The 20,932-nt window shown below is 32.4% G+C and overlaps 7 protein-coding genes across 11 annotated transcripts; 3 read left to right on the top strand and 4 right to left on the bottom strand.

The window, feature by feature from the left end:
* Positions 1 to 38: 38 nt before the first annotated feature.
* Positions 39 to 778, bottom strand: LOC126857495 (uncharacterized). The gene is made up of 2 exons (XM_050606958.1): positions 687 to 778; positions 39 to 294 (listed from the first exon to the last, which is right to left on the bottom strand). The coding sequence occupies exons 1-2, from the start codon at positions 776 to 778 to the stop codon at positions 39 to 41; spliced, it is 348 nt and encodes a 115-aa protein (XP_050462915.1).
* Positions 779 to 2,432: 1,654 nt separating this feature from the next.
* LOC126857391 (tubulin alpha-1 chain-like) lies at positions 2,433 to 4,968 on the bottom strand. Its single transcript, XM_050606765.1, has 3 exons — positions 4,781 to 4,968; positions 3,996 to 4,218; positions 2,433 to 3,897 (listed from the first exon to the last, which is right to left on the bottom strand). The coding sequence occupies exons 1-3, from the start codon at positions 4,781 to 4,783 to the stop codon at positions 2,771 to 2,773; spliced, it is 1,353 nt and encodes a 450-aa protein (XP_050462722.1). The 5' UTR covers positions 4,784 to 4,968; the 3' UTR covers positions 2,433 to 2,770.
* A 2,078-nt stretch (positions 4,969 to 7,046) lies between these two features.
* On the top strand, positions 7,047 to 9,291 carry LOC126857392 (E3 ubiquitin-protein ligase TM129). Of its 4 annotated transcripts, none has more exons than XM_050606769.1 (7): positions 7,047 to 7,218; positions 7,447 to 7,710; positions 7,824 to 8,073; positions 8,172 to 8,361; positions 8,432 to 8,626; positions 8,734 to 8,879; positions 8,969 to 9,291. In XM_050606769.1, the coding sequence occupies exons 2-7, from the start codon at positions 7,509 to 7,511 to the stop codon at positions 9,093 to 9,095; spliced, it is 1,110 nt and encodes a 369-aa protein (XP_050462726.1). In that variant the 5' UTR covers positions 7,047 to 7,218; positions 7,447 to 7,508; the 3' UTR covers positions 9,096 to 9,291. The 4 variants fall into 4 exon arrangements, with proteins under 4 accessions (XP_050462726.1, XP_050462724.1, XP_050462723.1 ...); XM_050606767.1 differs by having other exon boundaries at positions 7,047 to 7,237; positions 7,462 to 7,710; XM_050606766.1 differs by having other exon boundaries at positions 7,047 to 7,237.
* Positions 9,292 to 9,685: 394 nt separating this feature from the next.
* LOC126857390 (DNA-directed RNA polymerase II subunit RPB2) lies at positions 9,686 to 14,048 on the bottom strand. Its single transcript, XM_050606764.1, has 7 exons — positions 13,860 to 14,048; positions 11,776 to 13,711; positions 11,481 to 11,703; positions 10,923 to 11,384; positions 10,490 to 10,832; positions 10,147 to 10,405; positions 9,686 to 10,065 (listed from the first exon to the last, which is right to left on the bottom strand). The coding sequence occupies exons 1-7, from the start codon at positions 13,885 to 13,887 to the stop codon at positions 9,780 to 9,782; spliced, it is 3,537 nt and encodes a 1,178-aa protein (XP_050462721.1). The 5' UTR covers positions 13,888 to 14,048; the 3' UTR covers positions 9,686 to 9,779.
* Positions 14,049 to 14,350: 302 nt separating this feature from the next.
* Positions 14,351 to 16,143, bottom strand: LOC126857384 (40S ribosomal protein S8). Its single transcript, XM_050606751.1, has 5 exons — positions 16,048 to 16,143; positions 15,503 to 15,633; positions 14,929 to 15,180; positions 14,711 to 14,840; positions 14,351 to 14,508 (listed from the first exon to the last, which is right to left on the bottom strand). The coding sequence occupies exons 1-5, from the start codon at positions 16,049 to 16,051 to the stop codon at positions 14,399 to 14,401; spliced, it is 627 nt and encodes a 208-aa protein (XP_050462708.1). The 5' UTR covers positions 16,052 to 16,143; the 3' UTR covers positions 14,351 to 14,398.
* A 90-nt stretch (positions 16,144 to 16,233) lies between these two features.
* Positions 16,234 to 17,602, top strand: LOC126857404 (tRNA-dihydrouridine(20a/20b) synthase [NAD(P)+]-like). The gene is made up of 3 exons (XM_050606788.1): positions 16,234 to 16,430; positions 16,516 to 16,713; positions 16,822 to 17,602. Exons 1-3 carry the CDS (start codon positions 16,354 to 16,356, stop codon positions 17,600 to 17,602), a joined length of 1,056 nt encoding a protein of 351 aa, XP_050462745.1. The 5' UTR covers positions 16,234 to 16,353.
* A 531-nt stretch (positions 17,603 to 18,133) lies between these two features.
* Positions 18,134 to 20,705, top strand: LOC126857489 (glutathione hydrolase 7-like). 2 transcript variants are annotated; one of them, XM_050606949.1, is made up of 8 exons: positions 18,134 to 18,327; positions 18,688 to 18,854; positions 18,937 to 19,097; positions 19,155 to 19,510; positions 19,637 to 19,915; positions 19,985 to 20,051; positions 20,133 to 20,363; positions 20,450 to 20,705. In XM_050606949.1, exons 1-8 carry the CDS (start codon positions 18,309 to 18,311, stop codon positions 20,664 to 20,666), a joined length of 1,497 nt encoding a protein of 498 aa, XP_050462906.1. In that variant the 5' UTR covers positions 18,134 to 18,308; the 3' UTR covers positions 20,667 to 20,705. The 2 variants fall into 2 exon arrangements, with proteins under 2 accessions (XP_050462906.1, XP_050462907.1); XM_050606950.1 differs by having other exon boundaries at positions 18,217 to 18,235.
* The last annotated feature ends 227 nt before the right edge of the window (positions 20,706 to 20,932 follow it).

Raw genomic sequence — 20,932 nt, 5'->3', positions numbered from 1 at the left:
GATAGAGAGGCGTCATCATTATTGCCGTGTTCGTTATTTTATTCGCCGATATTAACACAGTTGCCGTTGCCATCGTCCTCGTCGTCCTCATCATCCTCTTCCTGTTCAATTTGCTCATCGTCGATGTCGTCGTTGTCGTTATCCTTCATCGCCGTCATTGCCGTCATCATCTTCATTTTTATTATCATCACAATTTTTATCATCGTTCTCATCATCGTCGTTATATCGTCACTATCATTTTCGTCATCATTCTCATTGTCACAGTCATTTTCGTCATTGTTGTCGACGTTGTTACTATTGTGGTCTCATCGTTGCTAATTTGCTTCTACTTTTTCCTCTATCTCAAAACTATCTCTCTCTATTCTTTCATTAGTATTGGTAATCTTAGATTAGGAGAAAGGTATTTAATCTTCTTTCGCAGAACAAGGTATGTAATAGAGTTTACGTCGCAAACTTTACGCGCGCGAATTAATTGGAAGATATATGAAATATATTTCGAATAATTTATAGATTCCACTGGGCGATACGGTCAGCGTTATCGTAATAAAAAATATAGAAATGCATGCGAAAGGCTGTGTTCTAAAATTCAATGTTGGCATGCGAGAGATTGTCACAAGGATATAGATCTCTCGTCTGCAAAGACGCAACTGTGTCTCTATTAAAAGCATCCCTGACAATAGAATTGCCTCTGATGTCCCGGATTGGTGTATTCGTCTTCGTGATTGATATTCTGTGCAAAGTAATTTGTGCCGTATTGATATTCTTGTTGATTACGCATTTGTTGCTGAGAACCTTTTCTTTTTTTAAAATTATAGATTGATGCTGATGTCAACATAACTCGATAAAATAGTGTAATGTTGACAGTAAGCAAAGAATTCACGGCAATATTTATCTGTTTATCAATTTTAAAAACATGATCTCGATAAATTCATATATATATTCATTGAAAGATATAACTACGGTAAAATTAAAATCGATCCCAGCATGGAATCAAGATAAAGCGCTTTCAACAAATACTTTTTTTTATTGGACATGACGAAATGACTTTAACATTTCTAATCGAAATTTGTTATAGCGAGTATTTGTTGTATCATATATATATATATATATTATATATATATATATATATATATATATATATATATATATATATATATATATATATATATATATATATATATATATATAGAAAGAGAGCTTGAAACGGTGTATGATTTTTTTTCCTTTGTTTTCCTTTTTTAATTAGAAAATCAATTACTCATTGATGTAAAAAACGTGCTCTTATGTTTTTACCAGTCGAATAGTCTTACAATTAGTATTCGAGAAATGTCATTCTCATTCTTTATCGTCCTTACGATAATTGAGTGATTCTCTTTGAACTGCTTTGATCATTTGCATGTCACTTGCGGTTGAATAACAGTTTTTTGAAATAACTTCAACAAGTCGGATTAAGTATAAGAATTTTTTTAGAGTTTTGAAGTGGTTAAACAAACTTTTAATTAAACAAAGCATTTTATAAAGAGCGTTCAAAGTTACGGAACGATTATCGTTTTTCTTCTCTGTATTTATTTAGCTTGTTGAAGCTATCGAGGAATGTTGTTCAAATCGATAATTTGAACACTAATGATTACGTTATTCATAATTGATCGCGATCACTTACAACATATATATTTTGTACAAATAAAATCTGCGTTAAACTATCTATATATGAGATATGTATAATAACGTGCGATTATGTATGATTATGTATAATGCAATTCGTATTATACATAGATCTCCGAGAAATATAAGGTATTAAAGTAAAGGTATTAAAGTAAAATAGTATACTATTCTGTCAGAGAGAAGAAGAGAGAGAAAGAGAAAGAGTGTGTTCTGATTATAAATCGTTCATACTCGAGGTGGCTAGAAAGACTAAGCGAATAGATAACAAGACAATGAAAAATAAAATACACGTATGTGCACATTGCTTTAAAAATTTTTATCAATGTTTACGCGAGGTGGCAATATTGACGTTATATTTTATTTTATATTGTTTTATTGAAAGTGAAATTAATGTGTTAATGATTTATTTACTTTCGCTATTATTATTATTATTATTATTATTATTATTATTATTATTTGCTCTTTATTATTAAAAATATTATATTACTATTAATAGAGAGTATTATATTATTATATAAGATCAACTCTCAATTATCATCATTATCATTATATCTATCTATCTACAACATGACAAATTGCGAGCTCGTGATTTAATCGAATTCACGTTTCGCGTTTTCTGTAGATTCATTGCGAGATCGCATGATGTTTTATACGCTGACTAGACATCTACGAAAAAATTCGCTCATTTTCCACTTTTTTTTCTCACCTTTTCTTCCCATCCGTATTCGCGTATCATGTAATAATTGATAATAATTGTATGATCGAAGACGTATATATTAATGCAATCTATTATTGTAATGGTTGATATAATATATAAATAATATTACAAAATATATAAGAAAATATTTTTAGATGTGTGCTTATATATACATCTCTTAATAGCGCTATTTATTCAAGCAATCGAGTGATATTTTAACACAGCAAATATTCTCCTTGAAAATTGTATATATATCACAAGATATCTAAAAAATTGAATCAGAAATAGAAAATAAAATTATCGTAGCAGATTGCTTTGAGTTTCGGATATTAGGCAAAAAGAAAAGTGATAAGAAAATAATTAATAATTGGCAAGAGCGCATGATAAGAACATATAAGAGAATAGGAATCTTTAATATTCATCCGCAGCATCTCCCTCGCCATCGATGGAGTCCATACCGACTTCCTCATAGTCCTTCTCCAAGGCGGCGAGATCCTCTCGCGCTTCCGAGAATTCGCCCTCCTCCATCCCTTCACCGACGTACCAATGCACAAAGGCTCTCTTTGCGTACATGAGATCAAATTTGTGATCGAGCCGTGCCCAAGCCTCAGCAATTGCTGTCGTATTAGAGAGCATACATACGGCGCGCTGGACCTTGGCGAGATCCCCTCCGGGAACTACGGTCGGTGGCTGATAATTGATGCCAACCTTAAATCCCGTGGGGCACCAATCGACGAATTGTATACTGCGCTTGGTTTTGATGGTCGCAATCGCTGCATTAACGTCCTTTGGTACTACGTCGCCTCTGTATAACATGCAGCACGCCATATATTTTCCGTGACGCGGATCGCATTTGACCATCTGATTTGCAGGCTCAAAACAGGCGTTTGTTATCTCGGCAACCGAGAGTTGTTCGTGATAGGCTTTTTCCGCAGATATGACGGGGGCATAGGTAACCAGAGGAAAATGAATTCTCGGATAGGGTACCAGATTCGTCTGGAATTCCGTTAAATCAACATTGAGCGCGCCGTCGAAGCGCAGCGAGGCCGTGATCGAGGATACGATTTGACCGATCAGTCGATTCAAATTAGTGTAGGTTGGTCGTTCGATGTCTAAATTACGTCTGCAAATATCGTATATGGCCTCGTTGTCCACCATAAATGCGCAGTCAGAGTGCTCGAGAGTGGTGTGCGTTGTGAGGATCGAGTTGTACGGTTCGACGACGGCCGTCGAGACTTGGGGTGCCGGATAAATAGCAAACTCGAGCTTCGATTTTTTACCATAGTCGACCGACAGTCGTTCCATCAGCAGGGACGTGAAACCAGAGCCGGTACCGCCGCCGAACGAGTGGAAGATCAGAAAACCCTGTAGTCCCGTACATTGATCTGCCAGTTTGCGAACGCGATCCAGAACCAGGTCCACTATCTCTTTGCCAATTGTGTAGTGGCCGCGCGCATAATTGTTGGCGGCATCCTCTTTGCCGGTGATCAATTGCTCCGGATGGAACAGTTGTCGATACGTGCCTGTGCGCACCTCGTCTAAAAGAAGATTGGAAAGTTTCAATTTCACTTTTCACTCCGTCTTAAATCATACAATAGTAATAATATAATATTGATATATTTATCGCACAACTTACCCACGACAGTAGGCTCGAGATCGACGAATACAGCTCGAGGTACATGCTTTCCAGCGCCGGTTTCGCTGAAGAAGGTATTGAAACTGTCATCACCGCCACCCAGAATCTTATCTGATGGCATTTGTCCGTCGGGTTGAATACCATGTTCCAAGCAATACAATTCCCAGCAAGCATTTCCAATTTGTACTCCAGCCTGGCCTACATGGACGGATATGCATTCACGCTGTAAATAAAATATTACAAGATGTATCGCAATAGCGTTTCGATTTGAGTCTGATCCACTTTTTATTAAAAGATTTTTTTTTAAACCGCTATCGAATAATAAATATATTTATACTGTCGAATATAATACGAATTGTTATATATATGTACATCTAGAATATTATACAAATCAGATTGAGTGAAAATAGAATGCAGCTGTTAATCCTGAAATAACTCAGCGAAATTGTCGCGAACTTCTTTTGCGTTGTTGATAAAGACGAATCATACGAAGTATTTGTTGCATTACATGCGAATTTTTCATTCTAAAAATAGCTACAACGTAATGCAAATGTGTCCGCAGTCGTTACTTGCGCCAACCGAGAAGCGCTAGACGGATCGCGACCTTGACCAGTGTAAAAGAATCTTGAATTGAGCTTATTTTTTTCGAATAATGATAATAAAAGTTGTACTTTTATACGTTTTTTTTACTTATAGAAAATATATAGGAAGAGAACGTAGAGTTAATATTATACTCAAACGTATATTATATATATATATTATATTTTGAAAGAAATATCTCTTACCATCTTGAGAAATGTTTATCGAATTGCGCGATGAAGACCTTTTGCGTCAATCTATGTCAATAATGTGTTTCCGTTTGAACGAAGCTGGCGATGTAGCTCCTTCGAACGATCTTAACTTACTGAGCCGGACAAATCGGGAACGACGATCTTTTATAGCCTCGGTTTGTACCCGATTTACGCTTGTTGCTCCAAGAGCGCACACTGCCCATCTAATGATACTCGTCATGCTTCGCATCCGGCTACGTAGGAGTAGGATTACGCAATCACATTTACAATTAACGTAATCATGTGAATATTATAAAGTTCAATCACTTTTTTTGCAATTTTAATTAGCGATAGACAACAACATAAAGACGTTCTAAAAACGTCGTTTACATATAGACTGGTTGTACTTGACTTCCTTAGATATATTTGGATCATTCTGTCATGCAATATTTCTGCATTTGTACATTGCGATTTACTTTTCTGGCGGCTTATTTTTGTACGTTTTCTGAAAAAAAAGACACAAAAAATAAATCAAAAGAATTTTCACAAGTCTCTAAACGATTTAAACGAGCGAGACAATTTTAGAGAATACAGTGCTGGAAATATCGTAGAGAGCAACGAACTCCATAGCTATTAAACGTACATACGTGTTTACGTATATACGTATAAGCGTGTATACATATGTACCTTTCCGTCTTATGTTAGAGTCGTGTTCTTATGATGTTTCTATTGTATCCTTTGTATGAACGATTATTTTACAAAAAATAAAATAATATTGGAACTGCTCGTGTGCGATGCGAATTATCAGCATTAGATCCGTGAAATATTTAGTAAATATTATCATATTTTAGTTATATTTTTCATAAAAATTTATTGCCATAAGATATAGTATAATAAATAAGATAGTAAAATGTAACTAAAGTTTTTTATTAATTTATTTGGAAGTGAAAGAGAATGTAATTTTAAAGGATCAATAATTTATGATAATATTTTATATAAAAATCTATCATATTAGAGATTAATAATATATAGCACTTTTAAATCTTTATATATTTGCAAATTACTTACAATTTACAAATGCAATATATACGAAAATATGAATTATATTCTTAAATTTTTAAAGATGAATAAGGACAAAGAAGATGAATCAATGGATTTTTAGCTTTTTGCTTTCCTCCTTTTTCCTCATAATAAAACAATAGATTTAAGCAAAATATATGATATTTGTGATAAAAGAATAATTAATAAAAGATTTAATTCCAAATCTTTATAGTAATAGATTTATCAAATAAAATTTGTTTTTCGATTTGATATAAATTTGCTACCTTTATTGTGGATAAATTAAAGTGGATGTGTTGTCTATTTATCAGGTCAATCAAGTGAGCATATGATGGAGCGAGACACATGGGTAATGATAGATAGTAGGTGCAGCGAGTAGCCTTATAAGGCCAGGGAAACTGGCGACGTTCGTATTCTCAATGAAGAGTAGGCCGCGGCAATAATCGCGTAACTTCCTGTGAACGTGTAACGAACCTTCGAACGAACAATTTCATCATTTGTTAGAGCGCGTGTAGTGCAACCTGGAACGGTATTTTGATGCTCTTTTGAGAACGCTGAGAATAATTTTTTACACAAAATCAATTCTATATTCATTATTTTGTGATGATAAATTAAAATAATAAAATTTATTATGATATGATTAATTAAAATAATAAAATTTATTACAACACCTTACTCCCCAACACATACAATAAAAGTAAAAGAATAAATGTTAGTTCAACATTTTAAAATGTGTTTATACGTGTATTGTTTGAACGTTCTAATAAAATATTTCGTAAATATTTAGAAAATGTTACCTGAGAGATAGTATAATCTTTTCAAATATTGTAAAATTATTGTAGAATTATAGCCCGAATACTTTTTGAATGTTTTCTATAGTTTGATCACTGTTTGATGTGATATCAATAATATATATAAAAAGTACATATTTTGAAACTGATAGATGTTATTTCTTGCTTATTGGATACAAAAGCTACGCTAAATACTCGTATTTTTTGCATATATATATATATATGTATATATATAAAATGTTTGAAAGCGTCTTTTTCTAAATACATACATTTTGTAACTGATGGTATACGCTTTGTCTGCATGAATGACCTGGCGGAATTAATTTAAACTATGTTACAATCGCAGATAAATTTTTATTCGAGATGTCGATAATTAAGTTTACGATATTAACAGCATAGACTAGGTTCAGTCTAACCTATAATTATATGGAAATATCGATGCGTGTAGAATCCTAATATATAATACAAACAAGCGAATATATCCAACGTTGTACAAAAGAATTCGAAATTTTGTTTATCATCTTGTTCTAGACTGAATCGGTTTTATCAGCTACCGAATTTCGTGAACTCTTAATTGTGGCTCAGTGATCTTGTCGACATGCTGTAAAGGAATACACTGAATGTAACCTATTGTCGTGTTATTGGGTCTGTTCGTTTTAGCTGAACTAGCTGCACTAGTTCAGAGTTTATCTCTTTCTTTCCAATATGGAGAGAAAAAGATAAACTCTGAATTAGTGCAGCCAGTTCAGCTAAAACGAACAGACTCATTGTTACGCTTTTAATTAAAAAAAAAATCGTGTGCTGAAAGAATTTACAAAATACATATTGCAGTGCATCTTTAAATAGATCGTCATCCATTGGTTGTCAGAAGTCTCTTCCTAAATGAAAAAGCAATGTCCGCTTTAATTTTTTACACTTTATTTTATATCTTGATGTCCGGATGTATCGTCTATCCGCCAACGGAGTTCGTCTCGGCTGGACTGACCGTCAAAGACATTTTCGCTGGTTGGCTCGGTAGCGAGAATGAGTTTTTTATACAATATCATATTAGAAGAAGCGTAGTTACGTTACTCGTACACTCCATGCTCCCTTTAGGTAATAGACATATTTTTATCTTAGGCTTAATTGTCTTGTTTCTCAATCGTTTTAAGTTTTCACAGATTCATGTATGTAATCTTCTTTTTTTTCTTTTTTCTCTTTTTCCTCAGGCTATATTTTAGGATTAATTTTCTTCGGTCATGTAGACGCCGCGAGATTATTCCTGGCTGGTGGGAATTTTTTTGGGCTATTAGTCGTTCTTTGCTTCACGATCGGTCCTCTTTATATATTGAATAAGGTCTTTGAATGGTCTGCACACGATTGGGCCACACATCCGATAGCGCAAAATCTTTCTGTATACAGTAATAATAATATGTCATGGATATCAGTCGCCTCTGACATTAATGTAGAATATCGAAGGTTCAGTCCAAAAAAATACTAACTCTTATTTATTAATGATTTCTAAATGGCATTGTAAGTACCTTGATTTATACTAAAATAGTACAATTTTATTTTAGAGTAGATAAAATTGTTATTGTCACAAGTAGCATAACTCGTATTGTAGCAACAGACAATTGGATTATTAAAATTACGCCTTATAAATTACAAGTGGCACATCAAAGCGATGCAACCCTAATTGTGAATAAGAGCGATACGCACTTGATGTCACCAACAACAAGAGATCAAGTTCAATTTATCAATATACAGGTATAATAATAATAATATATATATAAATTAGTGTTTAAATTGATAGAATCTTATGTGCATGTTTTTGCAGGTAAAACCCACACGGGCAATGGCAGAAGCTTTCGATATAAGATTAAACGCATTGGATTTCAAGGATCTACAAGATAAAGTTTCGCGACCAATTATTGTACTGCAAAATATAACATTCCACAGAACTTTGCTTGACAGATTTATCGATACTTTCAAAGAAGAAGTTAATAGAAATCCATTCTATGATACTGCCCAGGTATCAAATTTTGGCGCGGCTGTTACTCGTTCAATTATTTAATTCTTTCTCTTGAAATTCTTTAGTTATTCATTCGTTACATATATATATATATATATAAATAATAGGAATTGGATCAATGTATTGGATGCATGCAAACATCCTCAAATATAAAATTGAACAGATTATGCAGCAGCGCCGAAAATAGAGACTCTGACGGCTGCACGACATGTTATTGCCGTCCAATGTGGTGTATAGAATGTATGGCAAAATGGTTAATATCTTTTATTTGTCATTATTTTCAATTATTCTTATGCTAAATCGTGCAGATAAAGTATATTCTTATAATCATTATTATTTAAGCAGGTTTGCTTCGAGACAAGATGAGAATGCACCAGAAACATGGTTGTCCTCCAAGTGTACTTGCCCTGTCTGCAGAGCAAAATTCTGTATCTTAGATGTATGTCATGTAAGAACTTTGAATCATTAATGTTTCAATAATATTATATTGGATTATTTTCATAAAGCTTTCATGTTATACAATATCTTTTTTCTTTTTGGAAATAATTTTCAACAGAATAACACATTAAATTGGCAATTTCCATGTATATTTTATGTAGATATGTATAGAGATTACATCTTTTGAGACTATTTGTAACTTTTGAGATTCTTGTTCATACAGTACTAAAGACATAATTTAAAAAAAAAAATTATATATATATATATATATATATATATATATATATATATCATATACATATATAATCTATGCATATGTATACATATAAGTTATTTTTATTATATGAAGATATGCATATATGTGAGTGTGTGCCTTTATAATGTATGTGTATAAATACTTTTAGAATCAATTATCGAACAATCAAATTATAATTCGCAAAAAACTGATCAATATTAAGAATATGGGTTAGCGCTTCATACATGTAACATATTAATAACTAGTAAAATATTGCAAAAATCTAAAATATCATAGAAGTTTAATATATGACAAAATACTGTTATATATTTTGTTTTAATAAATATTTCTTGATCGTAACATTTTGCTAAAAATATATAAAAAACTTTACCAATTAATCCACCTATTTTATTACATAATATTGTATACAATCTGTATATAATTAGACATTTAATTTATATATAGAATAAAGCAAAGATATCAATGTATCATAAGTCTGGGTGCAATATTCATTGCCATGAGTTCCTGGAAGAGCAACTTTGCTGCATACGGTAGTCTAATTTGAGAAATCTGTGTCTTGTTTTTACATCCTTTACATTCAAAGGTATTGTTTCGTAAATTTGCTATGGCAATTAAGCCACAGAAATTACAGATATGAATTCGATACGGATCTGATACTTCAAAGAGACGTTCTCGCAGAAATTGTGCCGCACCATGAGAAATTTGACAATCCCGCTCCATCTCTCCGAAACGAAGTCCTCCATCCCTATACAAATATATCGATACGTAGATATTTATATAGGACAGTATATTAAATTATATTAGAGAGCAATATGTGCGTAATTACCTTGCTCGACCTTCCATAGGTTGTCTAACTAAAATTTGCACAGGACCTCTCGCTCTACTATGAATTTTATCGTCTACCATATGTTTCAAACGTTGGTAATACGTCGGTCCTAAAAAGACTTGCGCATTAATCTTGCGACCTGTGTGTCCATTGTACATCACTTCATTTCCTCGCAACTGGTAACCATATTCTTGTAAAAGCGTAGAAATCTTTTGTACATTCACGGCATCATTAAACGGGGTAGCATCACCAATCTCTCCTAAGAATATACATTAGAATCATATATATGATATATATCTTAGAATACTGTATTTTATTTAAACTGAAATGAAAGCTGTATTACCTTTATTGGCAGACACTTTCCCCTGTATGCACTCTATCAAGTGACCGATAGTCATACGAGAAGGGATAGCATGGGGGTTAATAATAATATCGGGGGTAAGACCCTCGCATGAGAACGGCATATCTTCTTGCCTATACTGAATGCCGCATGTACCCTTTTGTCCGTGACGCGACGCGAATTTGTCACCAATTTGTGGAATACGTACGCTACGTACTCGAATCTTGCAAAATTTGTATCCTTCACTATTCAATGTCAACATTACTTGATCGACTATGCCAGTCTCACTGTTTCGTAAGAAAGTCGAAGCATCCCGTTTTGTGAAACGTTTTGTCGTACTATCTAACTGCATACACGAAAAAAAGATAAAATATTGTCTTATTATCTTTATTAATCCAATAATGATATTTGTTATTAAAGGAAATAATCAATTTACCTCGTCGTCTGTTTCTGGCAAAGTAATTGTTTTTCCTATAATTACATCATCGCCCGATACTCGAATACCAGGAGCAATAATTCCGTCGTCATCCAATTTATCGTATATGGCATTACGCATTCCTTGGCAAGTTAAACGTGAAGGTTTCTCAAATTGTTCTTCCTGATCGCCAATTTTTTTCGATTCAGCTTCCTTGTAAGAGCGATAAAACACCGATCTAAAGAAGCCTCTTTCGACAGCGCTCGCATTCAAAATAACGCTATCTTCTTGATTATATCCCGTGTAACATAAGATCGCGACGATGCTATTGATACCCGCTGGTAATTCACGGAACCTAAGATATTCCATGGATCTTGTCGTGACCAAAGGTTTGTGAGGATAATACAGTACGTGAGCTAAAGTATCCATCCGCACGTGAAAATTTGTTATATATACACCCATAGCTTGTTTACCCATAGCGCTCTGGAAAATGATAAGGCCGTTTTTACATATTATATGTCGTAAACAGGCGGAAAAGTCAAAAGAAAAAATATATATATAACGAATCGGATTAGATACCTGATAAGTATTTCTAGGACTTTGATTATGATCGGGGAATGGTATAATAGAAGCGCATACGCCCAAAATCATCGCTGGATGAATTTCACAGTGCGTGTACGTTGTACAATATGCATATTCTTTTTCTTGTTTAAGATCATCAGGTGACATGGCTATCATAACAGTTTCTTCTTCCAGTGTATCTATATATTCTACTACACCACTACCTACTAACTCTTGCCAGCTGTAACATAAGATAAATTAATGTACATCGCTGCATCAATTAAAAAGCAAATGAATCATATCAAGCGCTCACCCATCATTATTATAATCTCTTTCTTTCAACATATCAATGTGTCTCTTTTTCAATAGCAGATTCTGTCCTTCCACTATGAGCAAAGGCCTACTGATCCTTCCAGCATCTGTGTATATTCTTATTTCACGATCCCTGATATCACGAATCATGGATACTTCTGACACAATAATGTCCATCTGTCTTCTCAATTTGCGTAAAGTAGCCATTAATTGATCCGGATCTCTGTGAATGCCAACCCAGCATCCATTTACAAATATCTTCGTAGCATCGGCGATAGCGCTCGGTGCTATTTCTTCGAGGTTCTCCATGGACCACTCCTCCAAGAATTCGAGAATAGGAGAAGGCTGCGAGCCGACACTTATATAAGCCATCAGAGCTAAATTTTTTACCAATCCTACAGCAGCACCCTCGGGAGTTTCCGCAGGGCAAAGCATACCCCATAATGTATTGTGTAATTGACGTGGTTTGGCAAGTTTACCATCTCTTCCAATAGGAGAGTTTACTCGTCTCAAGTGCGATAACGTCGATGCGAAAGTCAATCTATTCAATACTTGTGATACGCCCGCTCTTGCCTGATGCGCTTTCTTCTGATCGCCCCAATTTCCCGTAGCGAGCGAATATCTTAGGCCGTCAGTGATAATTTTTGTCTTAATAGCCAATTCGAGATTAAAGTCTTTTCCCCGATCTATAAATTTCTGTGCATACAAACGTACTTCTTTCATTAGATTTTTAAATAACCCACGAAATAGAAACGCTAGCAAAGGCCCAGCCAAATCCAATCTCTTATTGCCGTAATGATCACGATCGTCTAGTTCTCTTCGTCCTAAAGATGCTGATAATAATCTGTGTACCATGTAACCAAGGAAATAAGCCTTTTTAGTTTCACAAAAATCGCTTATGCCAACATGTGGCAGCATCTCCTTTTGTAATATTTCTCTAGCGTACTTAATCCGCTTTTCCTTAGTTACACCTGGCTTAGCACCTCTCGTACCGATAAAATTTAAGGCGACATTTTGTTCCTGTATAACAAAAGCTTCATCTAAAGATGGCTTGACCATTTCCATCATTTCCGGATCGTCGAAATCGTAAATAATATGTTCGAGGATATCGCGGTCAGCTACAAATCCAAGAGCTCGAAAGACTACCATTATAGGTATTTCCTGTTTGATGTATGGAATGATGGCAATGATGCGTTGACCTATAGCAGACTTTTTAATACTAGCACCACTCTTAGCCATCATATTAATCCATAACGTTGAAGTAGGTCGCGAACTATGTTCCAAACACGATCTGATTTCCGCCTTGTAAGCATATTTACCATCTTTCATGCTGAATACGTAAACAGTATTTGTCGCCATTTTCTCTTGAGCAATAAGAACCTTTTCCGAACCATTAATAATGAAATATCCACCGGGATCTAACGGGCATTCATTTAATTCCGTTAAATCACGATCGGATAAGCCAGCGAGCAAGCAATATTTTGATCTTAACATAATTGGTATTTTGCCAATAAATGTCTTCTGATGCTGCGTTTCAACGGGGTCCTCGCCATCCTTTACAATAGTTTTAGTAATATCTACATATAATGGCGCGGAATATGTTAAATTTCTCAATCTGGCTTCATTAGGCATCATAGGAGATGGTGCACCGTCTTTCTCCCAATGAGTTGGCTTAGATAAATAAATTTGTTCAAATTTCAATAAATGTCTCACAGGATTTTCTATTACGCCTGTAGTGTGTTGTGCTTCTGCTTGCAAATCAATTTGCGGTGAATCTTCTACTATGCGTTGAACAGACATTTCGATGAACTCGTCAAAACTATCTAGTTGTTGCCGTACAAGTCCCTTCTCATCAAAGTAGGCGTTAATAAGAATCCAACAGGCTTCTTGCCAAAGTTTCGACGAAATTTCTTCCGCATCCTCATCATCATATTGATCTAAAATAGAAAAGGTTTTCTTTTATGATCTAGAAATTGTAGATTAGTGATTTTAACCGGTAAATTATAGGTAAATAAAAGCATTTATAAACGTTTTTTTTATTTAATTATCTCTATATCCTTAATCTTATCGTTTTAATTCACTTACCGTCTTCAAGAGCAAATATATTGCTCATTTTGGCCAAAGATAATCTTTGTACGAGCTCAATTTAACGTATAAGCAACTTATAGCAACGTACAAATGTGAAAACAATCTGAAAGTACTGCATTAACACTTCGATGCAGAGTGCAGGGTGCACTGAAGAAAATCCGAGATTATGAAATACTATAGATAGAAGCTGTTGATCAAATTCAGCAATAACTCTTTTAACGCCCTCTGTCAGTGAACAGTCAATAGGATATAAATCTTCTAATCAGAATTTCACCATGACAAAATAAAAAATGGCGGATTACAAGAGGGCTCTTGATGACATTCCGATTAGAGTTTCTATCTTTGCTATTCAATGCAGATGACAAATTAAAAATTGACATCTTTTTAATTAATTTTAGGTATACGCACGAACACAAAATAATTTCCTTAACAATTTTATAATTTTAGGAATTTTAGGTCTCTTTAGGAAATGTAATAACAGATACAGATTTTGTATATCAAGATGTTTTTTTTATTAATGGCCCATAATTATGTACTTATTTAGCTTTCTTGCTTTTAATCTTCCTCATATAGAATTCAAGTTCTTTGCCTTCCAAGATGTAGCCATCAGCTCGACCACATTGACCAGGTCTGCTCGCTATGCAAGCTAAAATTGAAATAAACTATCATTTTTATCAAATTCAAAATACAAGAACATAAAGTAAGACAATAAAAAGTATTTTGTAAAATATTATAAACAATCTTCTTTAATGCTTGATAAAAAATGCTGATATTCAAGAAAAACATATTAATAAATACTATTTATATTTTGTAAAAAATTATATTGTGGCAAAATAAAATATTCATACCAAGGACACGTCCCGTTGCAAATTGTTCTTCTAACGCAGGTTCAACCTTGGCAAATCGCTGCCTAGCTTTGTATTTAGCTTCAGCCTTCTTGGAACGCTTTTTATTCAATACTTCCTCCTCAGCTTCTGTCTAGAAAAACAATTATAGTTTATGTTACTTCATTCTAACATTCTATATATCTAAATCATCTAAATCAAGCATATATTTCAATACTTACCAATTTAGCACCTCTTTTACGACCCAATGGAAGAGCATAATGACCCTCATACCATTGTCTGAACGGTGTGGCATCAATAGTGACAATGGCATTTTTCACCAAAGTTTTGGTTCTTACTAATTCATTGTTTGATGCATTGTAAACGACATCAATGATACGAGTTTTTCTGGTACTACATTCAGAGCCCCAGGAAAAGTTTCCTGTATCCAATCTAAGAGCTCTGTATTTCTTATTACCTCCTCGTGTACGAACCTGACATATAAGATATTTATAACTAAATTTAAACAATTCTGATTTAAACTTTAAATGTTATACAATTAAAATTTAAATTAGGGAGTATTATAAAATTGTGGTCAACCATAAAACTCAGAATAAATAAGAAAGTCATCACGAAAGCGTTAATACATTATTAAAAAAAAATACTATTCTATAAATAATTGTAATAATATAGATATCTTTGATATAATAATGCCTATAATCACTATAGAAACCAGTTTTGAAATATTTATACTCAATTATTGTGTGATACTCTCATTTTTACAATTTATTTGTCATTAGTTAAATTTAAACTTACAGTATGAATTCGCTGAGGTCCAAGCTTGGTATTTGCAGCCGGACGTCCTAATTCAAACTTCCTCTTCTTACGAAGAGGCTTTCTCTTCCCACCAGTAGCTCGCCTTTTATGCCAATGATCCCGAGAGATACCTGTAATGCAATATTGATAAAAAATATGAATTGTATCTTTCTTTCTCTCTCACAACGAAATATTTTAATTTAACCAAGTATGTCACATTGATACCATGGAACTTGATCTTGCTCTTATATTGAACTGTAATAGATTATAACTATCCCGATAATTAATATATATCTATTTTTATCAATGCCATTCATTGTTAAATAAATATAAATATAAATCGTAACACAAATTATCATGTAACATCGTTGTTTGGCACCGATGTCTTCGAAGCAAAGTTTTTTATAAATGAAATATAAAAATACAAAAATAATATTTTCTTCCGAAACAAAGACATTTGATTCACGCAATATCGATGGCTCATCGCAATATTGTAACGATAAAACATGGATTTGCATTGATACGAATATAATTGTATCTCTTACCCATCGTGTCGTTACATCGAACAACATGGAAAGAACCCAAAACTGCACAATACTAGAAGAGCATTCGCCTATCGGATATTATGTGTACTTAAGTGATAGAAGTGCGCATGCGTTCACGATTTAAAATCACTTTTTCCTATATGATCTTTATACTTTATGCTTATTACATTTGTATATAAAATAAAATACAGATGTATGGATGTATCAATATATATTGAATATATAATTCCAATAGAATAAAATCTCTTACATAAAAGTTTACTATCATTTTTTCAAGCCAAATAATAATTATTGAAAATAATCGTAATGACTACCGATATAGTAGCAACATTAAAAGAGCCGAGAATGATAAAAATATGTGCTCCGATGGTTAGATACAGCAAGTGAGTCAATAAAATGACATTTTTTAAAAGCAAATGTCTTATGTAGATTATATTATTTTTTTTTTTCATCTATATACGATTATAGATTACAATTTAGAACGCTTGTAAGACGATATGGATGTGACATATGTTTTACTCCTATGATCTTAGCCGATTCGTTTGTCCGATCTTTAAAGGCTAGAGAAAACGAGTTTACTACGCACGAAGAAGATAAACCATTAATCGTCCAATTTGCGGCTAAAACTGTAAATGATTTTGTTGGTGCCACAGAAATGGTTGCACCGTAAGTTTATTATACATTATAGCTATTTACATGTATATCTCTATGCAATAATATCAATGTTGAAAATGCTTCTTTTTATACTTATTTTATTTATTTTGTAATTAATAGATATTGCAATGGTGTAGATCTAAATTGTGGTTGTCCACAACGTTGGGCTATCAAAGAAGGATATGGAGCTGATTTGTTGAAAAAGCCAGAGCTTGTAAGAGATTTGATATACGAAATCAGAAATCGTATTCCAAGACCATTCACAGTTTCTGTAAAAATACGTCTGTTAAAGGATATACGCCAGACTATAATGTTATGTCAAATCTTAGAAAAAGCAGGTGCTTCATTCTTAACAGTCCATGCAAGAACTCCTGAGATGCGTAATGAACCAATCGATTTGGACAATCTAAAGCTTCTTAGAGATTATGTACAGTTGCCTCTTGTTGCAAATGGTGATGTAAAAAATTTAGAAAATGCAGAATTTTTATTTAAGGAGTCTAGATACGAAGGAGTAATGTCTGCTAGAGGTATTTTAAACAATCCAGCATTATTTTCGGGATATTCTACTACTCCACTTGTTTGCGTTCAAGATTGGTTGAATATTACGTCAACCATTCCAACTGAATTTCAATGTTTTCATCATCATCTGGTATTTATGTTGGAAAAAATTTTACCAAAGAAAGATCGAGTGTTATTCAATAACTTACAGGATAAATTATCTGTATTAGAATTTTTAGAAAATTATTACAATATAAGACCAAATATACAATATAATTCAGTAGAATTAACCAAGTGCAATTTTGATATTTCATATGTACAGCATAGAAAAAAATTTATTAATTACTGGGAAGATGATTCATTTAATAATTTATTGGGAAATATATTTGATGTGAATTCATAAAAAACATGTTTTTATCTTTTTAAACCTATTTCCTTTAGACAAAAAAAAATTTCTAATTTTTGTAGTATATTTTAAAGAATTTTTGTTGAAAAAATTTGTCAAATTTGCATCTCTATGTATTTTTCAAATTTTTTTCTATACAAACAAAATTAAAAAAATGTAAATTTCATTTGTGTATAAAAAATCTTTACATACAATGATTTTTATAAGAAACTTTCCTAAATTATTAACGAGAGCATCAGTCTATAAACGTTCTTACCGTTACCTAAAACAAATTTTTTAAAAACTTGTTTTATATGTCGCCGTTTTATTTAATTACTCTCAGATTTCATATCGACAGGAATGCATTCAAAAATTTTACCTGTATAGTAAAGTAGTGTTTAATTGACCAATCACGATAAAAGGAGCAAATAATTCTCTTGATTGGTCAAACTTAATGTTATTTATCTTATGAGTAGAATTTCTGAACACAACCCAAATGGCAGTAAAACTTTTTTTTTAAAGAGAGAGTTCTCCCTCTTCTTTATTATTCTTCTTCTAGTTCCCATTTTTATCCCAATTTGTTTACTTTCACAAAATCAAGATAATTTTCGCTGATTTTTGCGATATTCTACTACTAATAAATATAATACTGTGTGTATGATATTATTATTATAGATAATATTTGAAAATAGTATTAGATATATAGTATAGTGAATTTTATAAAATGAGTAATTATAATACACGTAAGTGTTATATAAAATATTTTCTTGCATTGTTCTATATTTATAGCATGCATTCATACAATTCTTATGAAAATATCGCTAATTAGCATGCATACTATTAAACTTACTAATTTTCGAAATTGAGATTTATATGCATCATATGAACTATTTTCTTTGTATTATATCTTTAACTTATTAATAACATTATTTAATACAGAAGTGTTAGTGTTTATTTATCAAAAATTCCTCTTTTAAGCCTATCTGAATCTCCTTGATTCTAATCTTCCTAACAAATTGATATACAATTATCAAAGAGTTTTCCATTCATTTGAAATACAATATAATAAGAACAAAAGATTATAATTTAAATTATGTTTCTAGATCTGACAGAAGAATGTCCTTTGACGAAAGAAAAAAGTTACAAATATAGATTATGTAATTATTGTGGCAATGGATTAAATTTTATCATTGTCTGCTTTGTTGCGTTGACTTTTGCTATCACTACTATGTTGGTGTTGCAGATTCTTTATACTGAAAATATGTCACAAGTAAATATATAAAAAAAAAATATATATATACAAAAAATATATATAGTGATAAAAGATTCTAACAAAATACCATTTATTTTAGAATAGCCTTCATGGTATTCATGGAGCAGTTGCCACAGATTATTCAAATTGTTCTCAAATTGGTACTAGAATATTAAGAAAATTAGGCAATGCAATAGATGCTGCAATAGCAGCAACCATTTGTATGACTGTAGTAGCACCTCATAAAACTGGTCTTGGCGGGTGAGATATGGATTAAAATCTTGGTCACATTGTATTTTTTAATGCTTTTTTTTTCAGAGGTGGTTATATAATGATATATAATTATAAAAATGACATCCATCCAATTGTTATTGATTTTGCAAGTAATACAGGCAAAGGTTTCTTTGCTAAAGCTGGAGTTCGTTTACCAGCTCTATTAAAAGGATTAGAATTTGCTCATATATTATATGGCAATCTGCCATGGTATGATGTAGTAGAACCCTCTGCCAAATTGGCTCGAGAAGGTTTTGTTGTATCTAAGGATCTTGTGGATGAAATAGCAAAAAATACAGATTATGGAATGCTTTATAATGGTCCTTTGAATCCAGGTGATATATTACAATTGCATGGACTTGCTAACACATTAGATATTATAGCAGAATATGGTGTAAAAGGTACACTTTATGTATATTACTTTTGTAATTTAATCCAATTTTAGGTAATAAGGTTTTCATGTTATTTTATCTTGATTTTTTTAAATTAATAAGATTACATCAAAATTTCTTAATTTTTTCTTCTAGTATTATACAATGGTACTTTGTCATATAAAATTCTACACAGTAGTAATTTACATGAAGATTCACTGCAAGAATTAGCAAATTATAAACCCACTGTAACAATTGCAAAAAGCTCAACATTACATCATCATACAATTTATTATCCTCCACATGTGTTTCTTATGCAACCAGTAATTGAGGCATTGGAGAGTCTCCCAATTTTGACAGGAAACGCGTCCACAATAGAATCGTTAGCTCTTGTTGCACAGACATTGATACACATATATTCGGTCGCTCCCACTGGTGAGTCATATCGCTCTAATTATTACTAGCAGACATAATTATCTATTAACTTCATGATCACGATTTTAGTAATTAGAGAAGTATATACTGGAGTTATGGCAATGGATTGGCAAGAAACATATGTTAGCGTTTTATCGTTAGTAGCTCAAATCATTTATATTTACATACCTGTTAGATAACTATATTTTATTGTATTAATATATTATAAATGATGCAGTGGTTTAAGTTCACCTTTGGGGTCTGGAAATATGACGGACGCTGGATTTTTGTTAGATAATATCGATAGTATGGATTTATCTACATTTATCCCTATTATTTTTCATTATGAAGAAAAAATATGTGGATTACGTGGAGTATTTGGTTCGGACGATGCTTTCCTTAATGGGCAAATCCTCTATAATCTTATTGTTCGTACTCTTAACGTTTCCGCCGCAATAGAATATCCTCGGTACATGAAAAGATTTAATAATTTTTAATAATTAGATAATTTGATAAAATATTCTGCACGCGCTGTATCATGATTTATTTTTACAGATACAATTTTGGTTCTGGCGATATAATGATAGAACATAATCAAAGACATTCGATAGAAACTGCACTGCAGGCTCGATTACCTAAGTTATCGTCATTACCTATTGTCAATAGTGATGGGAGATTACTTATAAAAAGCATAAATGCAATCATTAAGAAGAAAGATTCGCTATCAAGTCATTCCGATAGCCGTGGAAATGGAATAGCATCTCGATTTTAACTTTTTGTTATAAGTATACATATCAAAAATCTTAAGAATTTTAAATTATATAATACTGTGATATTAGAAAATATAATTCTACATGTTTAGACATTATCACAAATATTTAGTAGGCATACGCAATAAAAATTTCGGCCGATTTCTTAATATTGCTATAAAGTTGAAGTGGAAGAAAGGCACAGATTAAATATTAAATAGTTAATATTTCGATTTTCACATTCGATATTCTGTATTATAATACTATTTTACATACATGGATGCATGTA

The sequence above is a fragment of the Cataglyphis hispanica genome, chromosome 21 (assembly GCF_021464435.1).
Source record: "Cataglyphis hispanica isolate Lineage 1 chromosome 21, ULB_Chis1_1.0, whole genome shotgun sequence".
In the NCBI taxonomy this organism is placed as follows: Eukaryota; Metazoa; Arthropoda; class Insecta; order Hymenoptera; family Formicidae; genus Cataglyphis; species Cataglyphis hispanica.
Note: the sequence above shows the minus strand (reverse complement) of the source record. Positions and strands in the feature narration are given on the sequence as shown.